The sequence below is a fragment of the Callorhinus ursinus genome, unplaced genomic scaffold, assembly GCF_003265705.2.
Source record: "Callorhinus ursinus isolate GAN/ISIS: 27379988/994484 unplaced genomic scaffold, GSC_fseal_2.0 scaffold24, whole genome shotgun sequence".
Lineage (NCBI taxonomy): Eukaryota > Metazoa > Chordata > Mammalia > Carnivora > Otariidae > Callorhinus > Callorhinus ursinus.
This window is the reverse complement of record NW_027397086.1, coordinates 16,762,451-16,775,792: the sequence shown is the minus strand read 5'-3', so window position 1 is coordinate 16,775,792 and position 13,342 is coordinate 16,762,451. Positions and strand designations below refer to the sequence as shown.

General features: G+C 55.7%; 1 protein-coding gene across 7 annotated transcripts in view; it reads left to right on the top strand.

Annotated features, from left to right (window-relative positions):
* RGS3 (regulator of G protein signaling 3) overlaps positions 1–13,342 on the top strand; it is a 118,809-nt gene that overhangs the window by 91,954 nt on the left and 13,513 nt on the right. For 5 of the 7 annotated variants that reach the window (XM_073876498.1, XM_025888642.2, XM_073876499.1 and 2 more), the window contains one exon: positions 11,295–12,218. In XM_073876498.1, the coding sequence (XP_073732599.1) occupies positions 11,295–12,218 (924 nt within the window). Of the gene's footprint in view, positions 1–8,636; positions 8,711–11,294; positions 12,219–13,342 lie in introns of those variants that run through there. The other 2 variants (XM_073876502.1, XM_073876506.1) reach the window with 2 other exon arrangements.

Genomic DNA, 13,342 nt, shown 5'->3' with positions numbered 1-13,342 from the left:
GGAGAGACTCAGGGAGCAGGAACCCTGGGGAAGCTTCTAACCCAGCCTGGGAGCCTCAGCAAAGCTTCCTACAGGAGGTGAGGCAGAGTCTGGATGCATAGATGCTTGTCCATTTGAAGGAGCAAGTCTCCACCCCGGTCGGCCCACCCTTCTGTAGTGTAGACGTGATTCCTGCCCGGCCATAGAAATCACCTGTGTGTGTCCAGGCGCTGTTCTTTCTAATCCCAGGGGAGGCTGCCTAGTGTGTGTCGTGTAGGGGTGTGGGCTCTGGACTGGAGCTTTACAGCTGTGCACCCTTGGACAAGACACTGATCCCCCCCCCCCACCTTGCCTCCACCTCTTCAGGCAATGGCCCGGCCTCATCGGGTTAGATGAGAGGTTGTGTGCATGCAGGGCTTCGTGGGCAGCCGCTGGGTGCCGCTAGCACCTTACCTCGTGGCAGCTATTAGTGAACGAGGTGATGTGGGCGAAGCGAGGCGCCTGGCATGGGGTCTGACGCAGAGTTGGCGTTCCAGAAAGGGGAGCTGGTGCAGCGGCTTTTCGGGGGGGGTGTTGGCATGTGCTTCAGAGATGTGCACCAAGGAGGGGGGCTCGTGGTGGAAGGAGAGAAGGGGGCGTGGACCCTGGGATGAGGGCTTTTGTTTGCCTTTTAAGTAAACTTCTCAATTGAAATACAACAGATTTAGAGAAAGATTAGAACTATACAGCTGATGAGTTTTCACAAAGTGAACAAACTCTCCAGGTCAAGAAATAGAACATTCGAGTACCCCGGAAATACCCCACACTCCCTTTGAGTCACCAGCGCCTTAAAAGTAACCCCTGTCCTGACTCCTCATTGATCCGTGTCTCCTGATTTTGAACTTGGTATACCTGGAATCACTGAGCATGTCCTCCTTCACGCTGACTTCTCTGGGTCCACAGTTTGATGATGAGACTTGTCAGCATTCCTGTATGAAGTGTTATTTTGTTCACTCTCACTCCTGTTGTATTTCGTTGTGTGAATATCCTGCAATTTACCCATTGTACTGTTGAACCTTTGGGTTGTTGCCAGCTGGAGGTTATCGTGAAGAGCACTGCTATGAATAGTCTCATGGATGTCTTTTACTGCACTGTATATACTTTTCTGTTGGGTAAATATGTAAGGTTTACAATTGCTGAGTCATAAAGTGGTATATAATTAGCTTTAGTAGATACTATCATATAATTTTCCCAAGTGCGACACCAGCGCACTCTCTGCGAGCTGTGTACAAGAGCTCCTATTACTCCACGTCCTCACCAACACTATTGGTATTAGATACTGCGAAAACTAAATGTGGGTTTAATTTTCATTTCCTCGGTGACTAATGAGGTTCAGGACCTTTCCCTATGTTGACTGGCCACCTCTTAGTGAAGCGTCTCTTCCAGCTTCTTCCCTCCCAGCTTTCCCTTGGGTTGCCTGTCTTTTTCTTACTGGTTTGTGGGAGCTTAAAAAATATCCCGGATATGTTTTCACTGTGGGCTATACACATTGCAAATATCTCCTCTCACCCTGTGTGAGATAATCCTTTTCACTCTTTTGAGGAGGGTCTCTGAAGAATACAAGGTCTTAATGGAGCCCAACCTGTCAATCTTTTTCGTTACGGAGAGGGCTTATTGAATCCTGTTTCTTTACCTATTACAAAGTTGTGGAAATGTTCTGTGTTATCTTCCAGAAGTTCCGTTGTTTTATGTTTCATATTTTGGTCTAAAATCCACTTGAAATAGATTCTTATGTATGGTGGATGTAGAAGTCAAGACTCATTTTTTTCAGGGTGGTTATCCAATTAGTTTAAGAAAAAAACCCATCCTTTCTCACTGTAGGGGATCATCGTCTTTGTCAGAAATCAACGGGCAATACACGTGGGGGTGATTTGAATTTGGAAGGATGAGTAGGAGTTTGCCCCGTGGACAAGAGAGGGGAGGGTGTTCTAAGTAGGAAGAACAGTGAGCAGAGGTTTCGAGGTGCCTGAGAGTAGTGTGTGTGTGGGGAACTACAAATAATTTAGACCTGCTGGAGGGAAGGGAAGAGAAACGGCGTGGTGGGGAGATCAGTTGGCAGGGGCAGAACACACAGAGTAAGGAGCTGGGACTGTCCCAGAGGGAGAGAAGGGTTTTCAGTGGGAGAGGAATATAATCAGGTTCTTGTGAGGGAGATGAGACCAAGTCCCATGACAAGAAGAGGCAAGGGGATGGTTTTAGAGCAGACTGCAAACCCACATGACCCCAGCCTCAACATCACCCCCTAGCAGAGAGCGTGTCTGCTTCAGGGGGGCAGTGGTGGATGTAGCAATGTGCCTGGGGCCTTGGAGGTGACCTTTGGCCACAGGGTGGTGGCTGAGTCCAATGGCCAGATATCTATTCTAGTGTCCTGGAATGGAAAATCCTCCCCCCTCGGCTCCCCACCCAGTGTCTCCAGCACTGCAGGCCCCGAAAGAAGAATATTTTAGGAACTGGGGCACACAGACAAAGGTTGGGGTCCCTGGAGAGAGGGTGGTTTCTGCTTCTCCTGCCCTCGATGTACCCACAGGGAGACCTGCCATAACCATGGGCATTGGTTCTTCCAGTCTGGCTGAGATTCAGAGCTGGGCAGACCCCCTCCAGAAGATGTGACCTAGAGAGGGAAGTAATTCGGCCCAGGCCACACAGGGAGCCAGACTGACCCAACCTAGGGGAAACTGAGCACAGGCTCAGCTGCCTCTGCAGCCTCCGGGGCCTTTGGTATGGGCCTCAGTTTCCTCCCCTGAAATGTGCAGATAACAGTGCCCCCATCTTAAGGCTGTTGTCAGAATGTGCCAAGTATCATCTCCCAGAGTGGGTTGCAGGGAAGGGGACTGATGATGTTGACACTGATGGTAGTAATAAGTATGATTACGGGAACCGGAAATGTTTATCGGGCACCCACTATGTGCCAGGCCCCATTATGTGGATTCTCTCCCAACAATGCTGTGATACAGGTACTAGCTACTTATGTCACCATTTACAGATGAGAAAATTGAACCTAGAACAGGGTAAGCAGCCTGCGCAGAGGTTAAGGGCAGCGGGCAAGGAAGTGGCAGAGGCAGGATTTGAACCTGAGTCTGTCTCCAGACCTCAGTTCTTCACCAGCATTCGGCTTCCCTCCACCACCCCTGGCTCTGAAGGCGCTCTCTGTTCTCCGAGCCTTAGATTTGGGGTTGGTCCCTGGTACCTGCTGTGAGAGAGAGTGAGAGCCAAGTGGTGAAGAGGAGGGGCACCCCAGCGGGCTGAGCACCGCTGTGCACCAGGCCCTGCCCCCCCGCCCTGTGGGGGGTGTCACATTGAGTCAGCCACAGGGTTAGGAAGTGAGATTCGACCCCAGGCCCTCCTGATTCCAAATCCTGGTCTCATGACCACTGTGGTATTTGTGCCCTTTCCTGGGGTCCTCCTAGCTTGGCAGAGCCTTTCTGTTTGATCAACCTGGCACAGGACATCACAGAGACATCACATGCTTCCAGCTTCTCCGCACATGAAGTGGGTCCTGGAGGGAGACGGGTTGGGAAGGTCACCAGCTGTATGGAATGCTGTAGCGCCCCACCCCCTCCAGGTGAGTCAGACACCTGCCCCTGGGACAGCCCTGCTCTCCACTTTCATGCCTTTCAGAAGAGAAGAGAACTGAGGTATGGAAGGGGTCTTGGGTTTGGGGGGCTCCCAATCCGGGCCCCTCCACACACACACATTGAAGCAGTGGCATCTGGGTCCCGAGAAGAGGGGCTTAGTCAGATGGGGATGGGGGAGCTTGGTCCTGGAAACTCACACTTTGGGAGCTGCTCTCCCTGCCCGGTGAGAAGCTGGGCATCCAGTAAGCTCCAAAGGCCAGGCCTGAGGACATGTCCTTCTGGCTTACCCAGGTGGCAGTGCCAAGAGTAGGGAAGCCTCGAAGACGGGTCTCCTCATTTCTCGTTCCTTAAGGATTCTTCTTCCCTGTGTGTTGGCTTTGTCCTGATGGTTTCTGACCTGGGAAAACTACTTCTCTGTGCCTCAGTATTGCTTCCAGTCAGTGGGTCTGGTATGCTCCCTGTTGTGGTGCGTTGCCCTCCTCCGTCCCCGACAGACAGACCCAGGAGGAGTCGTGGGATCTTTTAGGAATGGAGAATTTTCGATCTGCATTCAAATTCCTCTTTCCTTTCTCTCCTGCAGTTGGGCCTCTGTGAATAGGATGCATGAATGGGTAGCTGCCTCCAGTGAGCTTGCCAGCTCCTTGTCTGGGGACAAGGGGCTGCTGAGGTCATGCCTCTTCTGCACGGGCTTCCCGTGGTAGAGGCAGTGTTGTGTGTTGGAATTGGTCCTGCACTGGGTTCTGGTCTGCATGCGTGTCCTGATTCTGTTGTATGACCTTGGGTACATTACCTCCCTTCTCTGGGCCTCACTCATCCTGTCAGTTAACTGGGGCTGCTCCCCAGGATTATCTGGGGAGTTGGAAAAACGTCAAGATGCCCGTCCTACTCTTAGGGAATCTTACCCAGTAAGGTCTGGAATTGGGCCTAGATATAGATATTTTTAAAATGCTCCACCGGTGATTCTGAAGTCTACCCTCTCTTTTGAGAACCAATAGTCTGGATCAGTGCTATTTTTAATGTGCAAATTAATCTCTTGGAATCTTGGTGAAATGCAGATTCTGATCCAGCACCTGTAGGAGGAAGACTAAGATTCTATATTTCGCGTGGGCTTCCAGGGGCTGCTACTGCTGCTATTTCGGGGGCCCCACTTTAGGTCCTAGATGGTCCTGTGAAGTTCACTGGATTGCCGGTGCATTCGTTCATTCATTCATCCCTCGTCAAACACTTGAGATGGGGTGTGGTAGAAGGTAAAGCCAAAGGGAGACAGAGCCCAGACTCGCTCAGGGCTACAGAATTTGGACTTCATCTGGAAGGCATTAGGGAGCCTTATCAGGGCTTTAGGCAGAGGAGTGACAGGGTCAGATGTGCCTCGAAGGCTCCTCTGGCGTGGCAGCCAAAGGGGTCTGGGCTGCTGCTGCGAGGTCCTCATCAATTCCGGTGGGAGACGACCGTGTCTGGAGGGAGGTGGTGGTAGTGGAGATGGAGGGAGATGGAGGGAACTTTTTTTCTAAGTTAATCAACTTGGGTTTTGGAGCAGTTTTAGGGATTGAGAGGAAGGTATATAGAGTTCACATATACTCCCTGTCCCCACACTTACATTCCCTACCCCGGGGGGGGGGGATTCTGAAGATTTTCCAAGGGGCAATCAGGAGGTTTTGGTGACTGGCCGGAGTTGGTGGGGAGGGTGGTAGTGAAGGGACAGTGAGAGAGGACGACACCCGGGTCCCTGGTTTGGGCAGCTGGTGGTGGCATCCTGGATGGAGTGGACCCACATTCAGCCTGGGGCACGTTGAGCTGGGAGCACTGGCGGGATGTGCAGAGGGCAGTCTCTGTCGTGCTGCCTGGGCTCTAGCCACACAGATGTCCTCCAATGCACCAGGGTGCTGGCCTCCCTGCCCACGCAGATCTGGGGCTCAGTGCTGCCGCAGAGTGGCCTTTCCCACCGGCCGTGCATTCTCTCCCCGCCGCACCTTACGGTTTTCCTGCCCATCACCGGCCACACTTTGTATCCATTACGTGTTTCTGTGGGCGATGTCATGGCTTGTGTCACTCCTTCCTCTCTGGCCTCAAAGCTCTGCCAGGACAGGGATCGTGTCTTTCTCATTTCCTGTCATACCCACAGAGCCTAGGACAGTGTTCGGGAGCAGCGCTGTTTCACGAGTGCTTGGTGAACCCTTGCCTCTGGGATCTAGACTCAGGAGACAGGTCGGGGCTGGCGGTGTGGGCTGGGCAGTGGCCAGGTGGCTCGGCTGGTGACTGTAGCCCGGGGAGGGGATGGGTGCACCAGGGAGTGTGCAGGACTGAGATGGGCGGGGGTCTGGGACAGGTTCCCATGGACGGGCCAAGAGGCCCAGGACCTGGTGGAAGAGGGGTCATCAGACGGGTGGGGGCTGGATCCAGGGAGGGAGATGTGGAAGTTGGGCCATCCCACTGTGGTCGTGGCTGCCGTCCAGGTGCTCTGTCTGCCCACAAGGTGCTCGGCTCCGGGTACACATCAGCTCAGCACTCCTCCCACCGAGCTGAGGAGCTTTTTAGGAATCCCGTGTTATGGCTGATGGAACAGGGGGCTCAAAGAGGCTCTGCCTGAAGTCACCCAGCCAGTGAGTGAGGAAGGGGTCAGTCTCCAGAGCTCTCTCCACCGTAAGGTTCTGTCCCCATGCCCTGTGTTCCGTGTCAGACCTGTCATGTTGGGGACAGGGGAGGAGGAGAACAGCCTGGAGGCTCTGAGCTGGCAAGCAGAGGCAGGGTGGTGGCTCCAGCCTCCGGGTGTCAAGAAATCAGGCTGAGGCGCTGGACGAAGGCTGGGCTGGGGGAGCGAAGTGTTGGCCAGGCAGCTGAGGTTCCTGGAAGCCAGCCTCATGCCAGGGACCTGGAAGCCAGGGAGCTGCTCAGGAACCCAGAGTGTGCCAAACTTGAAGGAGCAACCCCATCTGGCAAGTCAAGCCTTGAGATCAGGTGCTGGGCAGGAACTCTAATAGCCTTTCCCTTTCTCCAACCACGTTCCGGTTCGCAGAGCACTTTCCTGTCCTTTCTCAGACTTGGTCCCCTTAGCCCTCTGGAAGGGGGGGGGGCGGTGGCGGGAAGTGTCCGCACTTCGTGTCCCATTTCACAGCAGAGGAACCCAGAAGTGACAGCCTGTTACACAGCTAGCAGATGATGGAGTGAGGATTCCAACGCAGGTCTTCTGGCTTTCTGTCCGTGCTCTATCTGTAAAATCCTAGCTGTGTAAGGACCACCCAGAGACAAAGACAAACCCCAGTTCACACCCCCCGCCCTCCCTCCAGGGCCGGAAGTGGTTTTTGAGGGCAGATGCAGAGCCCAGCATCTGTGGTGGATGTGATGAGTCATCTCAGGGTGAGAGCTGCAGATTGACTCTGGGGTCAGCAGACCTGCTCCACACTTAGTAGCTGTGTGACATTGGGCAAGTCACTTCCAGCAGCTCACTGCCACCCCCAACCCCAGCAGCAGGGCGGGGCCCAGGAGATGCTCTGGGAGTCCCACCTGCCCACCCTTCCCGGACTCTTCTGAGCCCTGGATTGGACTGGGGGCAGAATTCGATTAGCTCCTAAACAGCAGCTTCATGTAGAGGGCCTGGCTCATTTCCTGTGTGCTTCTAGCCTGTAAGACATGCACAGAAGTAACGCTGGGCCAGCCAAGCCAGAGAAGAGCAGACTCCCCACAGGAAGGGGACCGCTGCTCAGAGCACTCTGGACCCAAGGCCCTGGGCCAGCAGGTGGATCTCTCTGGGGCCCTGTGGCTGGGTTCATATCACCCCAACCTGTTGCAAAGCAGTCTAACGGGGTGTTGCCTTTTAGCTCCCTGTACCTCCTCCGTCAGAACATCCGCCGCAGGCCTTACGATCAGTTGTCCAGCCTCTTTTTTTTCTGCTCAACGGAGGGCAGTTACTGTGTCTGACTTGTGCCCTTCTGTCCTTTCAGGGGTTCCCCCCGTGCCTGAACTGTAAGTTAGGACGCATGCGCGTCCCTGCAGTCCTTCCTCCACCCCCAACCCCAGCTCACACTGCCCAGAGCAGTTTTGATATAGCAGGGCTCTGCGTGTATCACTCTGTTCCTCATAGGACAGTCCCACGCCTGGCATCCCTTGTGACATGCTCTCTTCTTTATCTCTTTTCCTGTCCTAATTTCTTCACTGGCCACCCCTCCCCCCAGATTTCTGAGGTTTCCTGTATTTGCTCCAGGAGCCCCCTCCCCCCAAGGCACTCCCAACCCCAGCTCGCCCAGGAACACTGGCCTGACCAAACCTGTGTGGGCACTCACAGAGCCTGATCCTGGAGCACGGGGAAGAACCAAAGAGCTCTGCCTGGCCCTCCCTTGCCGTACCTGCCCTGTGTGTGTGTGTGGCCCAGGCGAGGGGCCTCCGGCAGAGCTCAACCTCCCCTCGCCCCCACCTTCCCTCTAGACGCCTGGGTCCACCATATTGTGTGGAAGGGCCCCATGAAGACAGGAGGTACCCTTGGCCAGGAGACGTGAGTGCTGATACGAAATCAGCCTCCAGTTTCTTAGGTAACTCCCTTAGCTTCCGGGACCTCAGTTTCCCCATCTGTGAAATAAGACTGGACTAATGACAGCCACCATGTTACCAAACGCGCCGCCTGGGCCAGGCCCTGTGGGGAGCACCAAGAATGGTCCCCGTGAGTCCGGTGTGATAGGATGGCCCTGTTCCAGGTGAGGGGACGGGGACCGAGAGGTTGGGAGGCTGGCCAGAGTCCCACAGCTGGAAAGCGACACCGCTGACATCTGAACACTGATGCCTGGGCACTCTCAGAGCCCCTGGGTCCTGGGTGCTTTCTCAGCTGCCCCAGGGCGGAGGCCCTCTGGGGACAGCGGCACTTCCCCTCCTGGCTTTGTTTGGTTTGGCCTCAGTCGGGGGCAGGATTGGCAGAGGCAGGCTGACTTGCATTTCTGGTTTTGGGTCTGTGGCTGCACTTTTCCAGAGGGGAGGGGGTAGGCGGGCTCAGGCTCAGTCAGTGCTGGGACAGGCCCGGCCCCACCCCCACCCCCCAGCAAAGGGGAAATGAGGCCTGCTCCCCTCTCAGGGCCACTCCGTACCAGGCCCCGAGGGCACCGGTTGCTGCTTCCTTCCATCTGTCCTTCCAGGTCCGGGGTCTGGCCAAGGGGGCGGGTGATTGAACGTGGGGCACCAGGGAGCTGGCTGTTTGTTTTCCTCGAGGAGCATGCTCCCTGGTGGGTGGGGGGAGGGGCGGAGGACTGGGCTGCTCTGGAATGAGATCAGAAGCAGGCCTGGGAAGAAGGAGCCAGAGGCCCTGCTCTCACCCTAGCCGAGCCCCGATTGGTGCTGGTGCTTTGGGGCATGTCTGTAGGTCACTGGCCAGGCTGGGCCTCAGCCTTGCTGTCTGTCCATCAGCAGGGGAGCTCTCTCTCTCTCCCTGGGAGCAGTCTGATGGGGCTAGAGCACAGACCTTGGTTTCTAGATGAGATTTCTGGCGAGGCCCGCCGTCACAATCACCAGCTTTGATTCTGGGTATTTGGCCAGAGCTTGCTTCCAGGGGTCCGTGGGAAAGATGGGCCGCTTTTCGGGGTTTGTGACTTCAGCTCTTCCCTCTAGACCCATTGTTCCAGTCACTACAACTGCCACCAGCCGCATCCCGTTCAAGAGTTTTATACTTTCGAGGCGACTGACTGGCTCAGTCGGGAGAACGTGCACTCCTTGATCTTGGGATCGTGAGTTCAAGTCCCGCCTTGGGCATAGAGCCTACTTAAAAAAGAAAAGAGCTTTATACTTTCTATGTTTGTTCTCTCGGTTTGTCACTTGTGCTTGTGGTTATTTCATTCAATAGGTGGGGACCTTGAGACCCAGGGGGTTTAGCGACTGGCTTTCCCTGGCCCTGCTGTGTGATATGCCCTTGGCTCCTGTCCCTCTCTGGGCCTCAGCCTCCCGCTCTGTGCCCTGGGGATTTGGGATCAAGGATGTGTCAGGGCCTGAGGCTGTGAGGTGTGAGGGGTCTCTGGGTAGAGTCTTCTCCCACCTGCGGGTATGATTTATAGGGCAGGGAGTCCCTGTGGGTGGACACCTGTCTTCGGCTGTGCCTGAGAACCGAACCCTGGCCAGATCATCGTAGAGTCCTCTAAGGCCCACTCCGCTGTCTTGCTCAGTCATCCTCTCCATCAGGGTTGCGGCGGCGGGGGGGGGGGGGGCTCCCCTTTCACTTTCATGCTCCCAGCCTGTGGCCCTTACCCACACTGTGCTTTCATATCCGCTCTGGTGCCCCCAGATGCCAGTGGGACCCCTGCCACGTGTGGGCAGCACTCTGTGGCTGCCTTGAGCCACGGCTGGGCCACAGGCTGGGGCTTCACCGTCACGGACTCCCCAGGCCTGAAAAGACTTCTCAGCTTTGGGCACAGCTGTGCCCTGGGCACAGTCCTGGGCAGCTGTGAGGTAGTGGAAAAGTCCTGGGCAGCTGTGAGGTAGTGGAAAAGTCACTGCTCTTTGTGCTCAGCATGGTCATCCATCAAATGGACGTCAATGGTCTCTACAACGAGAGCTCTTAACCTATGTTCTGGGAGTACTTACCTCTCCGGGTCTCAGCCAGTGTCCGCGTGTGTGCACGCGCATGCGTGGATGCGCACATTCCCGTATATCTCTGTACGGTCCGCAAGGACGGGTGGCCACTTTCCCCTTCATGAGCTCTAGGTGGCCATGGCCTCTTGGTGGGTGAAACCCAGACCCCAGATAGTTCTCGCTCCAGCATTGCGAGTCCTTGGGTGTGATGAGGGGTGCGGCCCAGGCTTGAGACCTGCTTCCCACCCCACCCCACCCCACCCCCGTGCAGTTGCAGCCCCGTGGATGCTCCTGACCCTTCGCAGTCTTCCTGCGAGCAAGCTGGCTTTCAGACTTCATCAAGGGCACTATTTTTTTCCCCTTTGCAAATGAAATCTGTAGGAATCCAGCAAAAACGCCGAGGGTTTGAGGGTTGTGTGTCAGGCAGGAAAAGCTTTCTTTTTCTGTGCGGAGCTCCTGGGGTTCCTCCAAACACAGTTTAAAAAAACAGCGGGTGGATGATCCCTCAGGGAGGTCCCCGTGTGCCCATGACATCTGTGTCGTCCAAGGTGGGCAATATTTTGAAGTTCTGGTTTCGTTCCAGTTTGCTAGTTTCAAAGAGATACTTAAATATTCAGAGCAAGTTCTTGTTTGAATGGGATTTTTTTAAAACTTTGGTTCAGGTAGAAGATACCCTTTGGCGAGGTCCAAGGTTCTATCACTCTGTGATTGCTCTGGCTTGGGACTTGGCTTGGTTCTGGTCCATGAAGGAGGAGACTGCCTGGCCCCTCCTTTACTCGGAGACACCATGACACTTCCCTCAGAGGGCTGTCGGGAAGATCACACAAGAGGAGTATTTAATGTGGCGCAGCCCTGGCAGGCAATAGGATCCAGATAGTAGCGGGTTACCTCTCCTTCCTCCCCTAAATGACCAGCCACGCTTTTGATGGAGCAAACAGAAGATTGAAGCAAGAAGACAAGGATGGGAACCCATGTGCAGTGAAGCCAAAGGGGCTTTCTGTTTCCAACTCCCGCTTTAGCTTTCAGACTGCAGGGTGTCAGGTGTGTGGTTCGGGCCATTGCCTGATTTATTTCAGTCTCTGTGAGGTTGACTCCTGTGCAGTGCCTGGCATCTCAGAGCTTTCTGTTCTGAACTTTTCTTGTTTGCTTCTTGTTTCCCAGATGTTTGAGCCAGAGGCGGATGAGAAGCGAGAGATGCCCTTGGAGGAAGGGAAGGGGCTGGGTGCTGAGGACCCCCCACCCAGCAAGGACCCCTCTCCGGGCCAGGAGCCTCCTTCAGAACAAGACTTGTCACCCAACAAGGACCCCTCTCCTGGCCAAGAGTCACCATCCAGCAAAGACTCAGCTTCCTGCAAGCAACCTCCTCCAGGCCCAGAGCCCCAGCCAAGCAAGGAGGCCCCACCATGCCAGGACCCCCCTGCAGCCCCGGCCCTCCCTCCCTGCCGGGACCTTCCTCCTAGGCAAGAGCCCCCTCCCAGCCAAGACCTCCCTGTCATCCAGGACACCCCTGCTCAGGAGCTTGCGCCCTGTCAAGACCTGCCCCCTGGCCAGGTCCCCCAGCCAGCTAAGGAGACTGCAAGCTCTGGGGAACCCCCAGCAGCCACCAGGGACCTGCCTGTGGCCTCCAGGCCAAGCTTTGTGATCCCCGAGGTCCGGCTGGACAGTGCTTACAGCCAGAAAGCCCGGGCGGAGGGGGGCAGCCTGGCCGATGAGGAGGACGAGGAAGAGGCTGAGGAGGGCGAGGAGGGCGAGGAGGACGAGGAAGGAGAGGAAGACACGAGTGATGACAGCTACGGAGAGCGCCGTGAGGCCAAGCGCAGCAGCATGATCGAGGCGGGCCAGGCTGAGGGCGGCCTCTCCCTGCGGGTGCAGAACTCCCTGCGGCGGCGGACGCACAGCGAGGGCAGCCTGCTGCAGGAAGCCCGCGGGCCCTGCTTTGCCTCCGACACCACCTTGCACTGCTCGGACGGGGAGGGCACCACGTCCGCCTGGGCCATGCCTTCGCCCCGCACCCTCAAGAAGGAACTGGGCCGCAACGGTGGCTCCATGCACCACCTTTCCCTCTTTTTCACGGGACACAGGAAGGTAAGAAGGCCGAGGGTGGGGGGGGAGTGGGTAATAAATGGGGTGGTAGGGAGCGGGGTGGGGCGTCCAGGAGCTGCAGGGGACGAGCAGCGCGGTCCCACCGCGGCGCCTCTCTAAGCCTTGAGCCTTCTACCCATTTGACAGAGGATACAGCTGAGGCACGGAGGGACCAAGAAGCCTGCGCCTGCACTTGAGCCCGTGACTCTGACTCCAAATGCTGTGTTCTTACAGCTCCTTTGGCCTGGGGGTCCCCACCGAAGTAGAGCAGGTGTGGCCTCCCCTAGGACATCATGCATTTGGTTCCAAAAGGTCTGAGACATTCGCTGGAGGACTGTCTCCTATAGTAGAACAGTTTAGACTCGGTCCAGGCCTAGCCAGACTAGAAATCCATCAGCCAGCAATGACAGCACACGTCTACCCTGTGTTGGCATTATGCTATGCAATTTAGTTTTTGTTGTTTTTTTTTATATTTTGAGAGAGAGAGAGAGTGAGTGCACGACTGGGGGGCAGGGGCAGAGGGAGAGGGAAAGAGAGGATCTTAAGCAGGCTCCACGCCCAGCACAGAGCCCCAAGCGAGGCTCGATCTCATGAGATCATGACCTGAGCCAAGATCAAGAGTTTGATGCTTAACCAGCTGAGCCCCCAGGCGCCCCAATTCTAAGCAGTTTAGCTGACCTCACCAATGCTCATGACAGCCTCATGAAGGAGATATTGTTGTAGCTCCCTACAGATGAGGGGACTGAGGCCCTCAGGGGTTATCTCACTTAACCCAGGCCACACGGTTTATAAATGTCTGCCCCAGAATTAGATTCTGGCTCCAGGGCTGGAGTGCATCCCTACCATGCTATTTGCCTCTCGCAAATATTTATAAATAGACGAATAAGTGTTTATTGATTTCCTGCCGTGTGCCAGGCCCTATGCTCTGTGCCACTGCGGGGCCGCAGGAATGTGTGAGGCTGCTCTCAGCCCGTGAGCAATGAGCTATCTGTGTGGGTGCGGAAGCTGGCCCCACAGTGAAAAGACTGCATCACATCCTTGAAGCCCACTAGCCAGCTTGAGCCTGGGCTCGGTCTCTCACTCACTGTGTGGCCTTGGGTGAGCCACTCAGCTCCTCTGAGCCTTAG